Here is a 24,544-nt window from a genome sequence, read left to right as displayed (position 1 = left end):
ATCCCTTAAATCTGACCAGAAAGCCACTAAAGTCAGTAACACTCTGCAAAAGTGTTATGGGTTACAAATTATGTCTTTTTCTTTCCTGTGTTTAAAGAACCACCTAGAAACTTTCGATAAGTGCAGTCTCTGCCTGATTTTCTGTTCTTACAGGTACAAACACTGCAGAAAGTCAGAGATCATTTGAGCTTTACTATCAGTGGGTATTCTTGGCCAACTGGAATACACTGAGGAAGGAAGAGAGTACAGCCAAAATGCTGGTAGCAGCAATAGCATTTCAACAGAACAACAAATGGGTTATAGTGGCATATAACAATAGGTAAGTAGCAGTTGAAAGAAAAGGGTCTGAGACAGAAAAGGTGGATCTAGGAGAAACAAGGCAGTCAAAGATGAGGAGATTGGGTGGAAAGAGGATATACTACAAAATACAACACAGTAATACATGAAGAGTCAGAGTGCCCGAGAAGAAGTATGGAACTTCTCCATGCTCAGAAACTCCCTGCTCTTGTATACATAATGCAGACTTGCTCCTAAAGAAAACTCTGTATTAAATGGTCCCATATTTAGCTTACCATCATTCCAAACTAATCACAGCTACTGACTGTGGAATCACAGGAAAAATAAGGTTTGGAGGAACTTCTGCCAGTCACCTAGTCCAACATCCTACTCAAAACTCAAGAGTTAACTTACATTAGGTCAGGGTGCTCAAGGCCATATCAAGCTGAGTTTTGACAGTCTCCACAGACAGAGACTCCACAATGGTCTGAACAACTTCCTGTGCTTAATCGCTCCTGCAATGAAGAATTTTTTTCCTTCTCTCCAATTGGGAATTTTCTTATGACAATTTGTGACCATTACCACCAATCTAAAACTTAACACAAACCTAAAAAATCCCACTCTATTTAAAAGTTTTACAATCCTTGGTACCAACACTATTTACCCTCCCTCTAGAGGAAAAAAATGCTTATTAATTATTTACATTATTTTAAAATGTTGCTTGTCCCAGCTAGATGGACCTTTCCATGACAAATATTAACCTTGATATAAATTGAAATTCAGACTGAGATTTTCAAATGTATGCACTCAAACTATGTGTGAATACAAAGCCACTAAAAGCTTGTTAACTTCAACAAGACCAAAGACTTAGGTCCATACTGAGAGCTTTAATGGTGTCAAAAGTCTCTTGCAGAAAGACATACATTATGATTCCTGTAACACAATCAGTTTTTCATGTAGAACTGTGTTTATTGTCACTGCATTTTCAGAACCTCTTCAGTGTGGACAAAGCTGGCTTTTAAACACACTGGCAAATTGAGTAATTTCAATTTTTCCTCCACGGACTGGCTGCACAAGTACATTCTTATTTATAAAATGCTCAATCCTCAGATGTAGAGCTTTTATTGTTATTTAAACAGAACAAACATTTCCTAAAATAATAATAATTATTAATAATAAAAATGAAATCACAATACTGTATATCTGAAGCAATGTCCAGTGAAGTCCAAAAACAGTTATCTTTGTCTTCTCTAAACTTTAAATAAGTTGTACACTCAACTGAATTTTTTGCTCTCCCAAATAAATTCTTTTCCCCCCTCTCTCCAGTTAGGATTTTGACCAAATTGTATATTAAATTCATACCAAGGTTAACAAATTACTAACATAACACATTCCAAGTCATACAAAAATATGCAGCAAGTGTTTAATCTTCCACAGAAAGTTTAGTGGTTGACCATGCAAATGAATTATTTAATATTTTCCTCAGGAATCATTGCATTTCCATCTCCAGAGTGGTTAACATTAGCATATCATTTCAGTAACACATGGTAATGGTCAGGACATCTAGAGTCTACATCTCTTAGAGCAAAAATGTGGTGGTTAATGTTCTGAGGTGCTTGAGTCAATCAGATTAATACATGATCCATAGGAGAAGGCAAATTTAACTGAGGTAAGCTAGATAACCAGAGCTGGAAAATTTATGCTAAGCCAAGTGAAACACAGGTCTACCAAAAGCTTCAGATCAGAAAAAGACAGAAGGTAGCAACATGCAAACTGAAGAATTGCTGAAGAACTGCAATAGCTAAATAAATAAATAAATGAACGAACGAATGAATGAATAAATAAATAAATATCATCTTGGATGTCCGTAAAAAGGCATGACACATAGGAACAAAAAATAAATGCAATTCTCCCCTATGAGGCCAGTGATAGTACTTCCAGGGTCTTACTGGAAGATCCTTGAGTAATTCACAATCTTTCCCATTAGAAAGATATATAAAGAAAGAAAGATTGTTGTGTTAGAAAAGAAAGATCACAAATACACACATGCAAAGGCAGAATAAAGACAATGGTACAGGCAGTAATATAAAAGGTAAGAATTATCCCCAAACTTGTATGCGTCGAGTTAGGATGAAATATCTAGGCACAAATGTCCTGTACTAACTTAAAACACTCCTCAGTGGAGTGTCAGAAAACACTTCTCAATGGAAAGATTGAGTAGCTTGTAGAATAACTCATCTAAGGACTTGAAGTCACTGGTGCTTTGAAATTTTAGGCTGTTGTAGTCATTCTTAAAAATCTGAACATTGCAATCTGTCACATGATAAAACATTTTCGCAATTTCCTGTACACTTAATAAAAAAAGAATAAAAGATATATTAAAGACAACTTCTGCATTTCCAGAGGCAGACCAAAAGAACTTGAATATTGAAGGATAAGGAATGGGTTTGTTTATTGCTCTGATACAACTGCTAGTGGCATACAGTCTGCAATTGCCTGTGTGACAATTCAACTGTTCTGATACAATCACTACTTCAGTGACTCTGGGGTAGCAGATAAGTCTACTTAGCTCAAGAAGTCCTCTCCCATTTTACTGTCCACGGAACTTCCCTGGAGCTGTAAATAAGGTGGTCCATTATTGCCTAAGAACAATGTCGCAGGATCTTCTCTCATGAAATTACTTCTATTAGTACTGCATACTTAAAGAGCAAAATCATCATCTTAAATTTACACGATAAATTTTGACTGAGGCAGTCTACTCTTTCCTATTGCTATGAATGTAAATTGGAGATTGCTAGCACCAAAAACAAAATTGAGAGTTTTCACTAGGATTTGAGAGGATAGGTCCCCCCTCCTCTGAAAAGTTTTGTTTTCTTCCTTCCCTTCTTCCACAGTTAGCTACCAAAAAATCTGCAGGTCAGTATTTAGCCAGTTTTTCTCAACCTTTTCTAAAACACAAGCAGTAAAGATCTACAAAGTACCATAATAAATGATGAAGTAGAAAATGGCATCATACAATTAAAAGTAAGTAAAACTAAGTAGCATGATTTATACTTAAAATAGAGGAGGCTACTACAAAGATGTTCTACAGCAGCATAAAACTTTCAATGTGATCTGTAGATTTCCTCAAGAAAGTATACACAACATCACTAACCTTAGGAGCACAATTTGGCAATATAGTATGTAAAAGCAACAGAAAGCTCTTTTATTTAGCTTACCAGAATACTAAGGCTGCAATTTTCAGAGATCCAAATGGTTTAAACATCCAAGTCCTACTGACATCTGAGGTTTCAACATGAATAAATTTTTTTGAACATCTCTCCCTACAAATTCTGAAAAACTTAAAAAGCATTATAATTCCTTCTGCCAAGACAGATTTTCACGATTATACCACCTTTCTCATAGAGCTCCTCCATGGCTCTCCAAGTTTCAGCTCGGACCTCCCGATTGCTTTTACCTGAAACATGTGCATCAGGCCAGTGTATCAAATAAAGATCTAAAAAAGAAACACAATCAGAATCTTTATTAAAGGTCTCTAAAAAGCAAAAAAACCCCAAAAAACTCACTAAGCAAAGCAGCACATTTCATCTATAATGGCCTCTAACACACTACCTTCAAAAAAGTTGTAATTACATGATCATCACTGTATACATCCATTCAGTTTTAGTTAACTAAATCTACTACAACATTAACAACTAAAGGTGTCAAAAGTTATACATGTGCCTCAGTCTTAGGTCACTGTAATCAGAATTTCATAGCCCCATAAACACTTAATAAATTCTGAACACAAAGGGATTTTGGCCACTAGATTAAGACTGGACTACTGCTGAAGCACTAAATTCTTAAAGAGGACAAATATGTTTGGCACTTCTAGAGATATTTTATATCTTTGTATCTTTATCTAGAGACATTTTATAGAACCACAGTAGTGGGCCTATTTTTCTTTTCTAAATACTTACATTCATGCACTCTCTTGGAAACTACAGCACAATCATTCTGTCATAGAGATTTTTTTCCTATAATTTTGTGCTAGCATTTGTGGGTTTTTTTAATCATTATCAAAACCAATTTTTAGAGGAAAAAACTGTGTCTTACTACATTTCATGAAATGTTAGCACATTTTCAAACAACTAATATTTACTGCTGCTGAAATTATTCAAGCTGTTACTGAGAACGGCTGTTTCAGAAAAGCATTTTCTGCATCATCTCCATGCAAGAAAAAAAAAGAAAGAAAAAGAAAAAGAAACCTATCCTCCTAGTCAAAAATGAACCATTTCCAACATAAAATTAAAAAGGATAAATTTACATATACTGGACTCAGAATTCCAAATCTGATTGCCAAAAGATGGACTAGTAAACCTGTAGTTTAGATCCTCAACAAAAGTGTTCCCAATTTGCAAATGATAGGACTCATAAATGCTTTAAAGGTTTGTAGACATAGCTTGCCATTCTGAAAGAGAAACTTGGGAGAAACTTTGAAAAATCACTATATTTCTATTTAATCTTAACCATAAATTCAGCAGGTAACCACAGACATCCCAATTAAACAGGTGCTGGTCTCTGCCTCAAATTAATCTGACAAAACAGAAGGAGGAAAGAAATGAATAGTTGAGATGTGCATTATTGTGCTGTATAATGTTCCTCTTCTGGTGGTTTATATCTATTCAAGGTTAAGAAAAAAAATTGTTTGCAATAAAAAGAGTATTTTGTTCTTCGAATGCACCACAGCACTCACTCACAGAACCTTTTTCTGTTCTCTGCCTATTTTTTTTACTCAAGTTTAAGGATTACAAATACAAATTCAAACCTTCATTTAATAGGACAGGGTAGTATCAAATTCAGCCTTGTACACTAGTTCACAGTAGTGCACATCCTTGCAATACTGTCAAACTAAGTATTTCGTTTATACCAAGAATCTTACATTTAGAACAGCACAGAATTTTGTAGATTGAAATACATTACAGATGTATATAGGAAAAGATATAAAACACATCCTGAAATCATGAACTAGATCTGCACTTACTGATGTCAACAACTCAGAGTTTCAAACAGCCGTGCTCAGATGAGTAAATACTGTTCATATATAATGATCTGCAGCTGAATCTGTGTCCCATTCAAGGAGAAAGCTGTTCATTTTTTTCTCTTACAAGCACAAAATTCACTCACAAATTTAGAAAAGAGTTTTTAAAAAAGAAAAAGCAGTTCTGTTCATCATTGAGCTGTGAATAATTACTTCTTCCTGAATTACTTGGAAGAAATGAGTTGTATTTATTAAGCAGGAATACAAATATTTATGTAATGTTTAACTGAAAACCATTACTGAGATACTAGTTAAAGCATTTGGTAAGGCTGGTATTTTCAAAACACTCGTGACTGCTCTAACTATTACCAGTCAAATCTGTGTTAAAATTTCCACTGCAATTTTAAGGATTAGCATTTGGAATATCCCATCATACTTTTTTCTAAAACTAGTCCACTGCTAATATTAAGGGTTCGTTTTGATCCATTACCATTGGCAACAATTCCTGCATGGAGTGCTACGTTTTAATTTAAATGCATAAGGCAAACATACTTAAGCAGGTACAAGTTACTGGAACCAGAGGCCTATCTCATCTAAAAATAGAGGCAACATATATCTTTCATTGCTGCCTATCATGGTCTCCGAGTCAGACCAAAAAGAACTGCTTAACTACATAAAAGCATTTAATTTCAGTGTAAACAAAACCCAGCTATTAAATTCAATAGTTTTTTTGTTTGTTTTTAAAAAACTTAAAAAAATAAAAATAAAAAGCTCCTTTTCCAAAAGCCTGAGTATCTAGTTAGGCATCATAGTTATACGTTGACTGAAACAGCTACACTGGATTTCCACAAAGATACCTTGTACTCAGCCCAAGAAACTAAAGCATTCTTAGAAGAGTGACTTTCATCAAATCTGAAAACTGAAAGACCTCTGGCCTTACATATTTCACAAATGTAATACATTACTCTTCCCTATATCAGTTCTGAGGCTTTTTACCGTGCAAATATAATTAACTGTTGGCCCGTTATTTTAGAAAGGACATGTTACCACGTATGTGATGTTCCTCTCATCTTATGTTTATAGGCCTTCTGATGAAATTGAAAACCAGCTTTGTATTCGTGTAACTGGCAAAATAACCTGTAAGACTCGGTTTTCTCATTTTAACATAAAATTGCAATATATGGAACCCAAACAAGTCAGTATTTTTCAATTATATCTTGCGTGTGCATAAATTTACACTTCTAAAATTAAGCATGACAACCTTATTTACATAAAAAGAGGTAGAAAAAGAAACAAACCAAGAAAGAAGACTACTGAAAGGCTGTAAAAACTGCACCTTTCCAAAGGATTAAGATTACAGCAGTTTATATGCAGAAGTTCAAGAGTGAGAAAGATGAGTAAAACAATGTTAAGTGAGTGCTTTTTCAGAGGATTCAAACATCAAAGCCCTTGTTGGACCTGAGTAAAACTCATTCTGAAACTGAGGACTAACACAAATGCATCAACGGTTTAGAAGCCAAATCCTAATCACAAGAAAGTAGATGGCAAAACTCCCATTATTTTCAGTGGAGCATATATCCACTCATAAAATAAAAATCTTTTCCTGGTACTTCCCAATGATGGGAAATATATGAATTCAGGTCTAGAAATCATCTACCTTGTCACACTGCACAGTCCTCCTGACTGCAAGAAGCATTCCTGAAAGATGCCTGGAGCAAGAGCAGTCCATCACCCCGAGGGGCAGCGGAGAGCGGCCTTGCGTCTGCCAGTCACGCACCAGCCAACACAGCAAGGCCAGGAACAGAGAGCATGGCAGAATACAATGAGCGACGGCGCTGCCACTCTATTTAATAAACTTAACATAGTGTATATTAGGTGAGGACCTGCTTACTCCCACTGCATCTGTTAGAAAACTTTCCATAATACCTGTAGGCCAATAAGAACAGTAAGCATCCAGCACTTTGCAAATCAAGTTCTACAATTTCATCTTCATTTATACATACTCACATCTACACCCACACATTTTCTTTTGCTCCAGTTTTTCCCCCTCTCTGGGGGATTGCATGAACTCAAATATTTTACTTTCTGAGACACTAAATTAGTTTTAAGTAATTTATCAAAATAGCTTATGGTTCCAGTAGTCAAGAATTGCACCACTTCTATCACTGGATGTTTTTAATATTCTTAACTCAAAATAAAAAACAATGATTCACAGTATCAGGATGCACTGAAGAAAACACAAATACATTTACAATCATGCCTTGTATTAGCAGCTTTTTGGAGCACTCTTTAAAGACAGTCAAGCTGCAGTGGTGCCTAAAGTTCAAACGTCAAAAAAAAAAAAAAAAAATAGACGGAAATCTAACATTAGTATGTGAACTGTTTTCACACTGACGTTTAAAATGTTGAGTGGCTTATTACTTCTTAGTAGTTGTGGCACCCACAATCAACACTGTTTCTGTTAATTCAAAAGTGCAGGGACATTTTAGATACTTGAAAGCAAAACAGTATTTTTCAGTTATAAGCACGGTTATCTCAATGCAATGACCATATTTTCCTTGCTTTTCCTCAATCTTCACTGCACTTAGTATGTGAATGTACTTTTCTCTCTTGCCCCATCTCCCCCCCCTATTTTTTTTTTTTTTATCCTTTTGGAAAAAGGATCAATGTGAAGTAACCTCCAAAATGTTCTGCATTAATACACAATCTAAACTGAGTGTTTCATCGTTATTTGGACGCAAAATAGTGGCCACGTTTGATTACACTGAAATTGCTGATATAACAAACATTTGTCCAACTCCAGTTGCGGATTTGTGATAGGTTAAATTTGGTTAAATCCAACTGATTTGAAACAGTCACACAGAAAATAAAATTGTTTATGAATATAGTAACCCACAAGGCACATCCAGTAAGTTACTTCGGATATTTCATCCAAATCCCAAGGAACATATGCTCCAACTGCCAAACCTATAATATTTGCTGCCATTTCATATTGGTTTATTGTGACTGCCAGTTGGAGGACCACATTTAGAAAATGCAAGAGGCAGAATATCTGTTCTAGCCACTGCCCACAAATAATACAAATTTCCAGCTTCTCATGGATATATAATCTAACAATTCAAATTAAAGCTCTGGAACATTGCTCTCTTAATGTCATTTTCCCACAAGTGTTTAATCGAAAAGGCTTCATAACAGTATTTTACATGGAACACTCTCTTAAAGCAGTGACTGCCTTACAACAGTCTCAACAGCTAGTACCTCTACTGCTGTCACCTGGTTGGAACAAAGAATTTGGGTCATTATTGCAGCTCCTTGTCTGTCTAATATGGGATTTATTTCAGTAACAATATCACATTTTTCACAATGAGAGGTTTATGATGAGGGCAAATTCAAGAGTGTCTAAGTCCTGTTCAGTATTAGTAAATTTAATCTTCTGAAGTCTTCTAGACTCTATGAACATTTTCCCAAAATGATTTTGCATCAGATAAAAACATAGGCAGCTTCTCAGATTTTTAAAAGATGTTAATAGTCCTACAAAGTAAGTTTTAGAGGATGCCTGTTCCTTGAGATTTAGAAGAAGAGACAAGAAATCAGGCATTTATCACTAAATTATTTTTAAGTTTCTGAATCTGTTTCATAGGTACGGGGGTTTGAGGTTTTTTTTTTTTTTTTTTTTTTTGTTTGGAGCAAAACACTTTTCCAGTCATATAGCTGACCCTCAAATCAATTTAACAATGAAATATAATTTTACAAAAATGTAGTTTAAAATGTTTTAAAATATTTGCAACAGTTGAAATTAGGGATATATTCTGTTCTCTCAGTTACACACACAAGCTTTCTAGAGAACAAACAGAACAAGAAATTGCAAAAATACAAACAAAGGCAAAACCAGGCTCCTGCAATTTATCTGTACTATAGAGCTGATTCAGGAGTTCCTTTACCTTTCCTAGTATTTCTATGGAAGGTGCAATAAATGAACTATATAAAGATTCATACCAAGATATTCAACACCAAGTCTTTTACAGGACTCCACACAGGCTTTTTTTGTATTTTCATAGCCATAATCACTATGCCACAGCTTGGTAGTTATCCAGAGGTCCTCCCGCTTCACACCACTGTCTTTGATGGCTTTTTGCAGAAGAGATTCACAGCCATATCTTTTTGCTGTGTCAAGATGACGAATGCCACATTTTTGTAATGCATAGACCACAGCATCATGGGAATAACCACCATGATGGGAAGTACCTAAAGAAAAGAAATTAGAAGTCAGTTATCAACAACAAATTATAAGCGACATATTTCAGATTTCTTTTTTTCCCCTCTTTTTGAAAATTATCACATAACCTTCTTACTGAATTTTCGTTCCAAAATAATAAAGAGAGGAGAATTGACAGATAATGCATGCTTACAGATCTCCAGACTGGAAAAACACATGAAGTGCTAGTATATTGATGCCAGAAGTCAGGCCGAAGACTACCAAAGAGAAAATATATACTTTTTGGAATATTAATACGTGATGTTTAATTTTCACGTAGAAATACAGTATTTACAGATGAATTTATTAACAAGAAGAAACAAATACACAAGCAGCAGCTTGCTTTGTAAGAGACATCCTCAAATCTTTATTCTGTTGAACTCCTGGTAGCTTCATATTATCATTGCACTGTATAACCCCACGCTGGGCCATACTGCAGGTGCAACTTGTGCATGAGTCAAGCTCAGCAGTAACCAAAAGAACGGAATCTTGCACAAGAGCTGGAGAATAGGTATACAGGGAGTTTCAGCAACAAAGTATTGCAAGCCTCATTGTGTAGGTATTCACTGGATGTCCAAAATAATGCATTTTGCATGTCAAGGGGACGGAAGGAGGAGGAGAGTTAGCAGGAAAAGCAACCAGCAGGAGGACTGTCAGATAAAGAACTGGCTGAGTGCAAGGATGACGTTTCTACTTACCCTTTCCTGTAAGTTGTTTTTCCTGCCATGAGCCCCTCACCCGTTCGCCCCCACTCACATACTTCCCACAAACAGTATTTTCTACAGTTTATCTGAGGAAATGCCCCATCAGTACTAGTCAGCTAGAATAGCCGGTTGCCAAGATGATGACTACTACTTAAAGATTCTACTTCTATAGGCAAGCAAGCAAGCAGCTGTGTCACTAGCTTTAGAACGGCCCCGGGCAGTCATGACAGTCCACTTTGTCAACTGCAGTATCAGAGTACCCAGCCTCTGTCAAAGCTAATAAAGACTCCACGTCAAAGAAGAGTAACATACTCTTCTTGAATTTGTATCCTCTGTTTAATATTAAATATTCTATTTGAAAGGAAATAGTTAACACAACTATCTGCACATTATGAACTTGAGCTGTTACATGCTCACTGAGTTTGTCAGAAAAAGGAAACAAACGAAAATAAACTCTGTTTTGTGCTTATCCTTAGACTCTACCACAGCTGAACTGGAGAAAGAATGCCTACTGTGGTCTGCTCCACTCGCTCACGAACACTGTAACAACATGTGCAGCAATAAGGAGAACTTACAAAAGCCTTATCCACAAGCATGATAAGCCAGGTTCTCCTAAGTGCTTGTCAGTTTTGTTCATTCCAAATCTTAGAAGGAAAGTCAGTGGTGTCTGTGTAATCTTTCACACTTCCAAGCTATTTAAAAATAAGATACATCATCTGATATCACAGGCATACATATTCAGCTGAAGATCATCAAATTCTGCTGACCACAATGGGACAATCCTCAATTTACTTACTTTTTGTGATATCCAGAATTTGCAGTAGTGGTTTTCCTTCATGGATTTTTGAGCTATGAAATCATAACGCTATATTCCTGCAGTTTTAACATGCATATTAAATATTTTATCTTCCAAATGTAAATCAGATTTTTAATGGTTTTTTTTAATCTTTAAAACTTTTCTCCACAGCCACCAATTATCGCCAATATTATAAATGGCTTTACTCATGAATTATGTAGAAATGAGGTCCCTGTATCTTATTTCACACTGAAATAAGCAAAGCTAGATCAAACTACATTTCCAAACTAGATATTGCAAAATCTTCGTAACTCTGCTTAATAATTTTAAATGAATCTTCCTACATTGCAACAGAGAACATGTAATTATGACATTATACAGACACTAAAGGAACTTTAAAGAATTATATAACTAGCATAGAGAAAATACTATACTTCATAACAATTTCTTCACTTTTAATAAGCTGGTATTGGTGCCAAAGAAATTAGGTTGTAACTATTGTGACTGTTTGAATGGACATTTCTAAGCAAGGAATGAATGGAGTTCATTTAGAAGTCTTGCAAATAGACTCAGATCCTTTTTATGCATAGTGGATTCCAGAAGGAATATCTAGGACACACAATTTTTAACCCTTTTAAGTTAAAGGGAAGGAGTGGGGAAGAAGAAAAATTCAAAATACATTTTTGTTATTGCTCCCCATTCAGCGATGGCATGTACAACTGTTCCAGAGGAAACAGACAAAGATCATTCCAGAGGGAATTATCTCCATTTCTAGGTCTTAAAATGAATCAACAGTCCTTATGCACTATTAAAAAAAAAAAAAAAAAAAGCTTAATAATTATGTAATATTATCACTTCACAAATCAGGAATCTAAGAGTTAATAATGTGATGAAGATTACAGTTTCTAGATTCTAGAAGTTGAACTTTTCTTGCATTTACTTCTGTGACTAAATATTTTGCAATTCATAGATTCAGAATGGTGACAAAAGAAGGTGAAATAACTTAAATGCTGAATTTCTTTACTCATTGTTTTACATCTTTAAATCAGACTTAGCATTGTCTGAATATACTAACTTTAACATTCTTACGTATTTGGATTATCTCCCCCCCCCCCCCAACTGTATGTAATACATATTTAAAGACAAAATCTGGTCTTGCATTTAAAATTAATATGAACTAGCACTAATTCCATCCCCTTCCTGTTTCTAAAATCACAGAATGGGTAAGGTTGAAAGGGATCTCTGGAGATCATCTAGTCCAACTCCCCTGTTCAAGCAGGGTCACCTAGAACACATTAGACAGGATCATGTCCAGGCAGGTTTTGAATATCTCCAGAGGAGACTCCACAACCTCTCTGGGCAACCTCTTCCAGAGCTCTATCACTCTCACAGTGAAGCAGTTCTTTCTTATATTCAAGCGTTATATTCCTGTGTTTCAGTTCGTGCCCACTGCTTCTTATCCTGCTGCTGGGCACCACTGAGAAGAGTCTGGCCCCAGTCTCTTGACACTCTCCCTTATGGTATTTGCAGACATTGGTAAGATCTCCTCTCAGTCTTCTCTTCTCCAGACTAAACAGGCTCAGCTCTTGCAGCCTTTCCTCATAAAAGAGATGCTTCAGTCCTCTAATTATCTTCATAGTGCTACACTGGACTCTCTCCAGTAGTGCCAGGGTCAACTGGGTCAGTTACTCTGAAAATCACATTTAGCATCAAATCATAAAGAATATATTGCCTCCCATCTTCTCTGGAAGAGTGCAGGGGCTTCTTTTACAGCAGGTGAAATAAAGGTCAAGCTTGTTATGAAGCTATCATTCTATAAAATTTTCATTACACAATTACAGAGAATTTCTAGTTATGGGACACAGTTACATTCTAAATGTAATCACAACCATTTTAATGATACAACTCAAGACACTTTACTCAGTCATGAAGAGCAGCATCTAATATACAAGGACAACTGCCCTCGAACTTGATGTAGAAATGCAACCTACAGAGAAGACAGGCATCTAGAAGACTTGTTAGGACAATAACAATGACAACGGAAAGGCACTAAGCAGACTTGCATTATATAACGAATGCTTTGGTCAGGACTAGAGCAGCAGACCGGTTATCTAAAACTCAGCCATTTAAAAACTAGGTCAAAGCTGCAGAGAAGTTACAAGAATTAGTCTACATTATTCCTGAAACTTTTACCCCCTTTTGACACTTCAATATGAAAATGCCAATGCAGTGCTCTAACTGCAATAAACAGGTGCTGAAAAAGGTAGTTTTGTAGAAATATGATGCAATGTGAGCTACAACAGTCACAGTATGGTTATGAACTTGCTTCTGCAAATCTCATGGCACGGTGAGGATGATTCTGCCAGCACAGCAGTGAGGTGGGTACTTTGATACAGTAACGACACACTGGTACAAAAAGATTCACCAGAAAACTCCTATCAGAGGTCTTAGTTATGTTTACATGCATTTTTATGGCCTAACGACTATGTTGTATGCATGTGATATTTTCATGTTTGTAACTAATATTGCTATGTTAATAAAACATTAACACATCTGACCTATGTGAAAATCTAGAGATTCCACCCTGAAGTTTCTCTTGTCTTTGTACAGTCTGAATTTTACTGTTTTTATTTATTAATAGAATTTTTACTTATGTGCTGTTTCAGATCTTCCTGCTAAATGTAATCCACTGTTTAGTGCAAAGAAGCTACTCTGGGACTGCTTTTCTCCCTTGCGTTTCAGCTAAAATAAGTTCATAGACTTCAATATCACAAGGAAGAAAAGCATGCAAGTGTGATCTTGAACTCGGATTCTATTCAGGCATCAAAGAGCAGAATGCAGGAACAGAGTCTAGCTGCAGTGGAAAAGCAGGAGGGAGCCGTTACGTGTTTACCATGTTTCCAGGGAAAGGGAAGCCCGAACTGCTAGCTTTCGCTCTTCCCCAGAGGAAGGAAGAAATGGCAATGAGCCATTGTTGACAGAAGCTCCAGCCCCCCGCCGCATCTCACAGAGGGCCTGACTGTAAAGGATATTCAGATCGCCTGTAAAATTAAGGTATATCTCTGATCGCCGAGTTGAAACTTACCTAGCTAGAACTTTAGAAAAGGAGGTTATAGAAGTCATTTCTCAGAATACCTCCTGTAACAAGCACAGGAACTCTGCAAGCAGCACCTACTGTCACTGGGCTGCTACGACTCCAATTCATTAATGTATTTCTGGCAGTAAGAAATACAGTATGACCCCCAAAATGCAAATATTTGTGCTGTAGGAGCAAAGATCTTTCCATCGGGCAGTGCCAGCTATTTAAGTTATTCAGCTTTTGCGAACAAATGCTTGTTTTTATTGCTCAAAACTTCTCAGTTAAATTTACAGGACAGGACAGCTCTGAAAACTGACCTATACATCTGAAAGACAGACTGTGGGTGCATAATCCACGTAGAAATTTCATAAGCAGAGCTGCAGCATACATTTATTTAAATGCCTTTACAGACAGACTGCCAAACCTTGAAGCCTCTTTTTTCACTCAACACTTTCCCACCACTGTGAGAACTATTTCTCATTAACAACCAAATTGCTTTCAGATGCTCTGCTATAAGATGTTACCTTAGAAACCATTTAGTAAAAGACTGCTGCTTTCTTCCATACAAAACTCAAGCAGTGAAAAGGCAGATTTTCTGGCATAAATCAAATCCAGTTTCTAGGGTTCACTAAACCTTTTCTCCTCAGGATAATGTTTTGTGACTAGATCTTAGCAGTTAATAGTGCACAAAGAATTGCTGGTGTGAACTAGTTTTAAATGATTTTCATTCTGTTCTCTTTGTTAACTCAATTACAAATACTTCTAGCACTTATCATACCTTGATAGAATTTTTAACTTCATTATGGAAATGCACAATATGTGCAGTGCACAGCAAACTTGGACTGAATAAAGATTGAACAGACTGAATAAATATATTATTTTTCTCCCCTTTAATTAAGGCATCATCCTACACTATTCTGACAAAGATTACACTAAATGATTAATGAAAAAATAATTTGGAAATAATTCACAATACTGAGAGACCTGTGACACTTCTCCTCTAAATAACTTCCAAAAAAAGAAATAACCAAAACTTATTTTTAAGTTAAAATTTCATAGCAGTAAGAATTACTACCCTACTTAAGTACGGAGTAAAGGCTTAATATCTGCATACATGTTATATTATTTATGATTAGGCATATAGCAGAGGGATAGTAATGTTAAAAACTGTAGTTTACAATGAGATTATCACTAATTAAAAAGCACTTAAAATACTGTAAACTTAAAATCCTGTAAAGAGAATATTATAGAAAAAAGCATAAAGAGAACTGAAATTTATGATTTGTAGCTTACATCAGGAAAACATATGTACAATAACTCATTTTAAGATCCTCATTCAACACGGCATTCAAGATGATGGCTAATTTTGAACATCATAACAGCACCTTGCAAACCCACAGGACTACTTTTAGAATAAGTGCAACTGTGAAGCATCACCTAAGGTCCCGCTCCTGCGAAATCATGCAGCAGCGCAAAGTCCAAGACCTGCAGAGTCCCACTGACATCTAATTGCATTTATAAGTTCAAAGAACAGCAGCAACACAGCTATCAGAAGTGTAAATTAAAACTAAGCAAAGAATGTTTCTGATAAGATTTTCTACATTTTCATATCATTTAAGAAAATATATTTTCCTCAAGGTTTCCAAGACAACAGCATTTCTTGTAGCCTTGCCTCTCACATTACACATGCAACCTTAGAATAGCATGCATTAGAATGCAAAGTACTTCCATTCAGGCAGTAGGCTCAGGGAACAAAGCTTAGTTATGAAACCCATGTAAAGCCACAAGATGGCTTTCCCCCTTCTTGTTATTTATTTATTTATTTATTTTATTTATTTTTATTCTATTTTTCTTTTCACTGCAAGGATTTTGCATCTCTATCTGTATTGGAGGTACCTGGTATAAACATTACAACTGAAGTTTAGGATTCCGTACGCTCTTCCTCCCTTGCTGCAGACACCACGATTTAGGCTACACCACCATGTGACATTACCATTCAATGCTGCCAAAACCCATGCCAAGGAGCTGTGGCAAATGGGAAAAAAAGAAAAAAAGTTTGATGATTGAAGTCTGCTATATGTAGGCTGAAAGATAAAAGTCAGGCAACGCTTTTTAAAAAAAGTTTTATACCATTTCTCTGTATTACAGAAACATGATGAAAGACAAATGATGGAAGTTAAATACACTGGAGCTTTCTTCCTTGTTTGTTTCAAATGGGTTGTAATTAAATCATCTAGTGGGCACTTAAAGTCACAACGTTAAAAGTAATGTTGGCAACAGAAAATTTTAAAGAATACACAAACAACATCTCTGCTTAAACTGACAAAAAACTTGAATTATTAAACAGCCATTAAAGCCTAATTTTGTTTTTATCACTTACACTTACTAAGGGACCTATAAAATTAATCCGTACTACATCAACAACAGTGTGATTGCCAAAAAGAACCCCGCATGAAAGAAAGGAAGCTATCTTTCTGCTACTAAGTCACAGTTAATAGGTCAAATATAAATCAGTGCAAGTGGATATTACTCTTGCAGGTGCACATGGGTTCTAGCTGTGGAACATAAACAATGAAATGAGGAAATAATTCACCAGTAGCATATTTTGAAATGACATGTTCTTTTCATATTGTTTTCCCTTCTAAGAAAGCTATTAAAATACTGGTATACTTCCCATCAGATGGCAGCACTCATACTACAGTTTAAATCCAAGTGGAAACACAATTTAGGGCAAAATTTGGTAGGTAGACTACACCAATTAGGTCTCCTGCACTTCTTTTCATGACATCTTTCCTCAGAAACTGAACTTTGGTATTATGGCTACAGTTATTCTATAGAATCTACAAAGTTCACTTGAATGCTCTGCCTTTATTACACAAATTACTGAAACCATAATGCACTTAAAATTAATATTTAGGTCATCCATTTCTTCTATGCTACACGGGTACCTGTAAGATCTGGACGTTCATCACAAATCTCTGCAAAATAATCAGTGTATGTCAAAGCTCCTAACGCCCTCATCCACTTCAGTTCCTCCAGCAAAAACGATACACCAGAGCAAACAGTTATTAAATACAAAGTGATCATCACATTCCTATTACAACCATTTATTTCCTTCAGTTCTATTTTATGCAAATGTTTTAACAGTACAGTCTCAAAACTGAGTGCTCTTCTCTAGACTGAGTTTATCTAGAAATAAAAACCTTGCAAATAAAACCTCTGTTCTATATGAAGCAGATGTTAAAAAATTATCTTCTGTAGGATGTAGTAGACACCTCTTTTTTTAAAGCAGCAAGCACCAATTGATTTTTTTAAAAGCTACTGGTAAGGGCTTTTATAATAACCAGGTAAGGGCTAGTTCAAATACTAGAAGATTAAATACAACCTTCTATGAACGGAAAATGGTGTTTGACCCTTTTTTGTGATTTATAAGGACGACTTCATCAAACCTTTCCATTTTTCTATTTAACTCACATACTTAGGTAACTCAAATATTAAACAAGTTCGAGGGTTTTTTTTCTGGAAAATGGATCACAAAGGAATGCTGAACTGAAGATCAAAAAAACCATTCCTTTTTCCTTCAGATTCTAGAGAAACCCCCATTAAAAATATAAAAGGCCTGCCTCGTGACTATATAGATTTCTATGGGTATGACAAAAGTAGAGAAAAGGAAGCAATTTCCTCCAGCAAAAAGCTATTTCTGTGTTTTTGTATTACGTACCTTCTGACAAAAGCAAAAACTTGCCAGTGTTTTCCCACAGATGTGCTTACTAGTGCTCTTAAAAAACAAACAAACAAAACCCCACAAACCAAACCCACCCCCCCACACACAGTCGTACAGCATTCTGGTTTTTAAAGAATAGAACATTAGGTTGCAACCAGGTGAAATTAGAAGAAAACAAGGAAGGTAAGAGGTCAGCAACTTTAGCCAGGTTGGGAGAGGATACTCATTTTGTTCCACACTCCATAAATACACAGCTGCCTGGAATACATCCATGCTTTGTACGTATGAGAGAAGTTAAATATCTGGAAGCCCTCAAAGCTCAAGTACAACTTCTCAAGGTCAGAGCTACTGACAAAGTGAATGAATGAGACAGGAAGATTTATAGTTGGGGCATTTTGTTCATCACAAGAGGCTGTTGGGGAAACTTGGTAACCATGGGTGAGAAGCAAAGTCCTGACAGAATAAAAAAAAAAAAACGGTTGAGACGTAAAACAAAAGGGAGAAATAAACAGTCAATTCTTATTACAGGATAAGATTAATAGGGGGGAATGTCACAAGGCTTGGTACCAGGACCGCTGTTCCATAAATTTCCTTAAGAACTGAAAAAGCAATGGAAGAAAAGGCACTAGAAGTGGTGAATGACAAAAAGCGAAGGTTCGATTCTGCTGCCATTGAGTTGAAAAGCAAAACCTCAACTGATTCCAGTCCCCAACAGAACAGGCTTTTTTTCTGACCGCAGTTAAGTTTTAAGAATGACCATATACAACCCTAGAATTAATAATTAAAAAGCAGATAACCAAATTAGTAACGATATAGAAAAGGTAATGCATACTGGAAGAAAATGTTAAAATGTCTGCAATAAGGATTAGGTTCCAAATTATGTGTAACTTTTTATGGAAAAAAAAAGAAAAAAAAACACAAACATGACGTAATGAGAATGCAGTAATCCAACTTTATGTTTTCCGCCAGAAAAATCTCATTTGTGAAAAGAACTGGGAATTATACCAGAAGTCTTGCGTGGCTGTGATGCAAATGATGTTATGTCTTAAATACTGTAATCAGCAAAGTCAGTAAAAATTTATTTTTAGGATTTATTTAGGTAGATAAAGCTGCAGCTAACTGCAGAAAGCAGTCCTAAGGAACAGCCTGAAATGAGGACGAGAGATTTTAATGGCTCTCTACAGTATAAAGGAATTGTATGTGTGCCTCTGTATGGTATTATTTTATCATGTTAGTGTAACATACTGATACATTGATATATGCAGTAAAAATAAAACACAAGCAAATTAATATTGCCAGAAGTTAACTGATATCTTATTACTTATCGAGATTTTTATTCCTCTTTCTCAGGCTTTGGCTATTTGACTGTAATTTGTTCAGGCCAGTACCTGTAGGCATTCCTTCTGCAATGCCTATCATAGTGGCACCATTCTTGAATGATCTTCAGGCACTTCTGCAATTAATATCATTATTACTAATAAAATATTTATTTTGTAATTTTTCTGTCCTGAACTCCCTTCCAAAATAATCATATGATTAATTTTATACTTTGATAGAAGGAGATGATTAGAGAACTTTTTATTTCATCAAGCTGTTACTAATCCCATCTACACCAAGGATTACATAAAATCAACTGTACTAGAAAACAATCTATGTATTTTTTGGTATCAGTTATATGACTTGTCAGGAAATTACAGGCTATATGACCAAACATCCTTAATTTCATGATTACTGTGCCTCTGGGGTGGGGGGGAATCTTTCTCAATTGAACTATAACCATCATATCAAAGTCAAACACAGTTTCACTATAGAGAGCCAGAACAAGCTTTAAGAGATGACTATCACTGGGACTTTAGAGTCCTTCTGTAATAGAGAAGTAAATTTTTATTTATTTATATATAACCACGTATGGAGCTTCCACAACTTTAAAGTTTTTAAAATGCACAGGAGTGCTTCCTTCTAGCTTGAAAATGAAGTGTTCAGAGAATCATATTGGTAAGGTTCATGAACTAATCAAATACTTTTTACCACTAGTGGGCTTTATCCCCTAGTCTCCCTCACACCACAAAGCCTTCCAACAAAGAGTAATGCCATATTAAACTCAACAAAAAGTTTCCTAGTATTTCAGTTATAGGAAGAAAACTTCTCTTGCTACTGAATTATATACAAATGCTTTAGATGGCAGCAGCTTTATCTCACAGACTTAATGGAAAAAACCTTAATGAAATGAAAACTTTTGTGAAGGTTCCCTACTTAACTAGAAGTAAGTATGAACAGTACCAAGCATACACAATATGTTTCCAAAGCCAAAGGAGAATGAAATTTTGTGCAATACTTTGAAAAATGATCAATTTTTAATGATATTGCTTTAGATAAGGATGAAGTATCCTGTAGCTAAATTAAGAAAACTAAAGCACAGAAATTCCCTATTATATTGCAAAGACTCACAACAAAATATACAATAATTGGAAACACGTAACTCCAACAAAGAACTGCAACTTCAAAACACTGCCATTGTATACCAATCTGTCATTTGCCCCATATTTATAAAACATTAATAAAGTAAATCTTGCAAATATAGAAAGAAGTTACAGCTGTCTTACTAGCAACATACTGAATGCGGCCATTTTCTAAAGCAATCTAAAGCCGTTATGAGGCAATATACGCCTCTGGGGCATATCTTTGCACTTGTATCTAGTATTAGGGCCAAAGCACTCATTCATTTTAGACGTAAAAAGAGGTACGTTATTTTTCCTTTATTGATTAAAACTTCAGCTACACAGCAATTTCTCACATAAAGGTGGGCTGCCTTACAATAATCAGTAGGGGTCTCAAGAAAGACAGCCTGCTTTACCATCGTTGGTTGATTTGTCTTGCTGGCGGACACAATACAAATACAATGTAATATGAATATGCATATAAGTAAATATAGAATTTTAGATGTTCAGATTTTGGCATATTGTTTCAAGTAACCCTTCACACTGATCATACAGTTTTGCACACTATGTAATCTTCTGTGGTATACAAATTCATCTTTCTGACTAGACATTTTTAATGGAAATGGGTCACCCTCAGCAAGAATAGCTTTGGTAAATGAGTGCAAAACATCAGAAAGAGAATGGCAAGCTAATGAAAGACTACTTTATCTCCTTCTTGTCCTGTCTCCCCTTTTGCATCAAACCTTGACCAATTTATCACACACCTATACAAATCTGAAAGCTAAAATAGCCCTGACATGGAAACCAGTTCCTAAGAGCTTTTAAAAACAAATCCACACACTAAAGTCCTGGTTAAAAAAAAGGAATCACTACCACCTTTTGCCATCTGGGGCTTTTTTTATCCCCCCCCCCTCCTTCTCAGAATGCTATCCTGCACTCTGCCACTGGACTCTATCTTGAGTAACATGGTCTAGCTGAGAGCCATGTTAACATGTCTCTTATTCCATCTCTCAGCCGCTACAAAAAGAGTTTTTATCTCTTGGAAACAACTTGCATGTCTGTCTGCTCTGCCACCCAGCTGAGATGACTGGTTAGTTGCAACTACTTCAAAACAGCACATTTATCCGCCTCTGAAGCTTAAAAAACCTTGTCCAGCAACAGAAACAACATAGATATCTGTCCTCTCAAAGATCATTTTTCATAGGTAACAATTAGGTCTGCATGTTTAGAGGGATAAGAAATGGCAAAGAAACAACCGAATCTTAAATCCTGCAGAAATGGTTTTGAACTGCCTCATTGAGAGACATTCTACTGTCCTCTAGTTTACTGACGAGTAAAATTTTTGAACTGCAAACGTTAGTGTAGTAACGCAGTAGCAAAAATAAATCATTAATTCATAAAACAGCAGCAAGTAGGAACACCTACCACGGATCAAGATCCCATGGAACTAGGTGGTGTATCTTGGTATTTATAGCTAGACCACAAATGCAAGCGTCATGAGTCTTGAGCTTTTCTTATCTGCAATGTTTTGCAGCATACAATTAGGATTTCTTAAGTTTACCTGACTTCTCCTGTATATCACAAGATCCTTAAAAAGATGCAGAATATATAAGCAACATGTCAATTTTTACTCTATCAAGAAAAAAAACAGAAAAGTGACCAACTTCTGCTGCTCATGACACCACTGCAAATCAAGAGAAGCCCCTTGAAAGCCACACCTGACAGAAGTTACTGGCCTAGAATATTTCAAATTTAATTTTCTTGTTCTTCTGGGTTGTTAGTCTTGCACTGTGGTTGAGTTCACACTTGATAAACAACTACTTAGTGCTTATTGATATAACTAAAGAAGAGCAGGCAGTATTCTACTCAGTAGAGAAGGAGTCCTTCCCACCCAATTATTTTCTACTGTGCTACTTCTTCCAGTCATTTAAGTAATGTATTACTGAACAACCTCCAGTAGAAGTGATGACTCTGGAGACGGTTTGAAATACAGTTCAGCATATAATGGAACAATGGACAGATGCATCAAGGTCTTAGTAAAGTTAATAGATAAAAAAAGAACAAATATTTACATTCAGCATATACACACTAAATATTTAAGAATGTACATGCAAAAAATGTATGGTAAGAGCAGTTACTAACATTTTATAGACTTTTAAATCATTTTGTTGATGATACTGAGTTACTATGACTTTCAAAGTCTGCTCAAAACAATTTGGGGTACCACGAAACACGCATTACAAGCTCTATTCATCTAGTCTTTCTGGTTGAAATATTGGCCCTTTTACAAATCAAAGACCAACTCTTATTGACTTAAGCAGCTTAATACATTGTCTCTAAAATTCTCATCTTCAAATTTACCATCCTTTGTACTATGGAAAACTTTACAAAACCGTTCTGAAGTCAGTACCTACAGGATGTAAGGAGCATGAGGGTCATTTTATTTTATAGCTTAGCCTGATATTTATGTTACTGACTGACTCCAGCATCACAGCCAAAGAACGTAAGTGCCTTTGATTTGTATGTTTGTCTAAAATCATGGAAAACCTGGGATATTGAACTGCCCTAAAATAAAACTGCATCATAAAGGACTGACTGGGACGAGTATCCATGTTTTAAGAATCTGCAGTCAATAAGAGACTTCTGGAAAAATTGTTAAGAGACAGGAAAAGATCCTCAGATGATATATAAAAGAATTTAAGACTTAAATCAAGATGTAAATTAACTCCTTACTTTTACAAGAAATAAAAATTAATCAATCCAACGTATATATAAAGATAGCTATTCAAGGGAAAAAGAAAAATTCAGGCTAAGATTTCTGCTTGCATTTGAGGTGAAAGAGGGAGAATTCTTTCTACTGCAAAGAGCCGTTAAAGAGTATCTACAAGAACCTCAAGTTTGTAACAGTCACTTGTATATGCTTGCCTTGTGGTGCCTTCAATCAGGCAAAGGCTGCACCTACAGGTGCAGTTCTGCTTTGAACCTGATGTTCATTCGTACAGCTAAAAGGAGTATAGTACTGCAAGATAACATTGGGCTTTTTCATCAGCAGTTCAATAAACACAAAACCCCTTTTCCCCTAATCTCAAACAGCTGATGGGGGCAGGTGGGAGAATGCTTCCTTTGGTTCCCTGCAGCAGAGGAGGAAGAAGGGAAAAAGAAAAAAAATAAATCTTTCAAGTTTCATGGCCACTTTCAAGTCTGAATACTGGTAGCAGGATACATTCTGGTTAGTCTGTAGCTTCGCTTTGCTGTAACTGAATACAGGATTTTTCCTGAAGAATCACTAGCATTGATGCAGGCAACTAAAATGACCTTAAAAAGATTTCTATTTTTTTAACAGTCACATTCTAGGAAAAGAAAAAAAAAAAAAGGCAAAAAAAAAAAAGCTTTAAGAGTCTTACTAATTCTAATGCAGGACTCTTTACTACAAAAGTGATAATCTGGATCTCACCACATTTAATTTTATTATCAATAGAAAATTAATTTCCCTTTATCATATTTCAAGCAGAAAAATATCTTTCTTTTCCTAAAAACAAAATTATTACTACAACTGTCATAATTGTTAGTTTTATGACCAACAGCCTCTAAAGCCCTGCAAGGGTTTAGCTGATACCGCATTTGAATTCTTTCAAAACACACAAAGGCCACCTTGTCCTGCAACCACGAGACAGAAGGTTGTACTAGCCTTTCAATTTTAAATAAAAGCAGAGGTTCCCACATAGGCACTTGATTGCAACAGCTGTAGCTGAAGGAAAAAAAAAATCGTAGAACTTCCAGTTAAGAAGCTCTGCTTTAAACAAGTCACCGGAACATCATAAAAGTTACCGAGTAGTACTTAGTGGGGGGCGTGGAGGGAGCCGTCGGCACTGGCAGGCGGAAAGGCGCTTGCCTGCCGGCCTGCCCGGCCGCAGGAGCCCCAGCCGCGCTCGCCGCGGCCCCGCGGAGCGCCGCGGGCGGCTGCGCGGCTGGAGCAGCGCGGGGAGCGCCTCGCCGCGGCCCGCAGCCCTCACCAGCCGCCCGCCGCGACACGCGGTCCCCCCGCGGGGGCGGGGCCTCGCCGGGGCGGGTCTCCCCCGGCGCACGGCACTTACCGAGCCCCAGCACCGGGATGCGCCGGCCGTTGGAGAGCGGCAGCGCGGGGACCCCGCGCGCCCCGCCCCCCGGCCGCGCCGCCATGCTGCTGCCGCCGCCACCCCCGCGCGCCCCTCCGGCCTCTTCTCCGGCAGACTACGGCTCCCGGCAGCCTTCG

General features: G+C 36.5%; 1 protein-coding gene across 1 annotated transcript in view; it reads right to left on the bottom strand.

Annotated features, from left to right (window-relative positions):
• The window catches only part of LOC134143605 (9,11-endoperoxide prostaglandin H2 reductase-like), a 50,462-nt gene extending 25,976 nt beyond the window's left edge, over positions 1–24,486 (bottom strand). Inside the window, exons 1-3 of the mRNA XM_062581771.1 lie at positions 24,387–24,486; positions 9,293–9,541; positions 3,671–3,772 (exon numbers count right to left, since the gene is read on the bottom strand). Coding sequence (XP_062437755.1) covers positions 3,671–3,772; positions 9,293–9,541; positions 24,387–24,471 — 436 coding nt within the window. The 5' untranslated portion in view covers positions 24,472–24,486. The remainder of the gene's footprint in view (positions 1–3,670; positions 3,773–9,292; positions 9,542–24,386) is intronic.
• Between the last annotated feature and the right edge of the window lie 58 nt (positions 24,487–24,544).

This window comes from Rhea pennata, chromosome 8 (assembly GCF_028389875.1).
Source record: "Rhea pennata isolate bPtePen1 chromosome 8, bPtePen1.pri, whole genome shotgun sequence".
Taxonomy (NCBI): Eukaryota; Metazoa; Chordata; class Aves; order Rheiformes; family Rheidae; genus Rhea; species Rhea pennata.
This window is presented reverse-complemented; position numbering and strand designations above follow the sequence as displayed.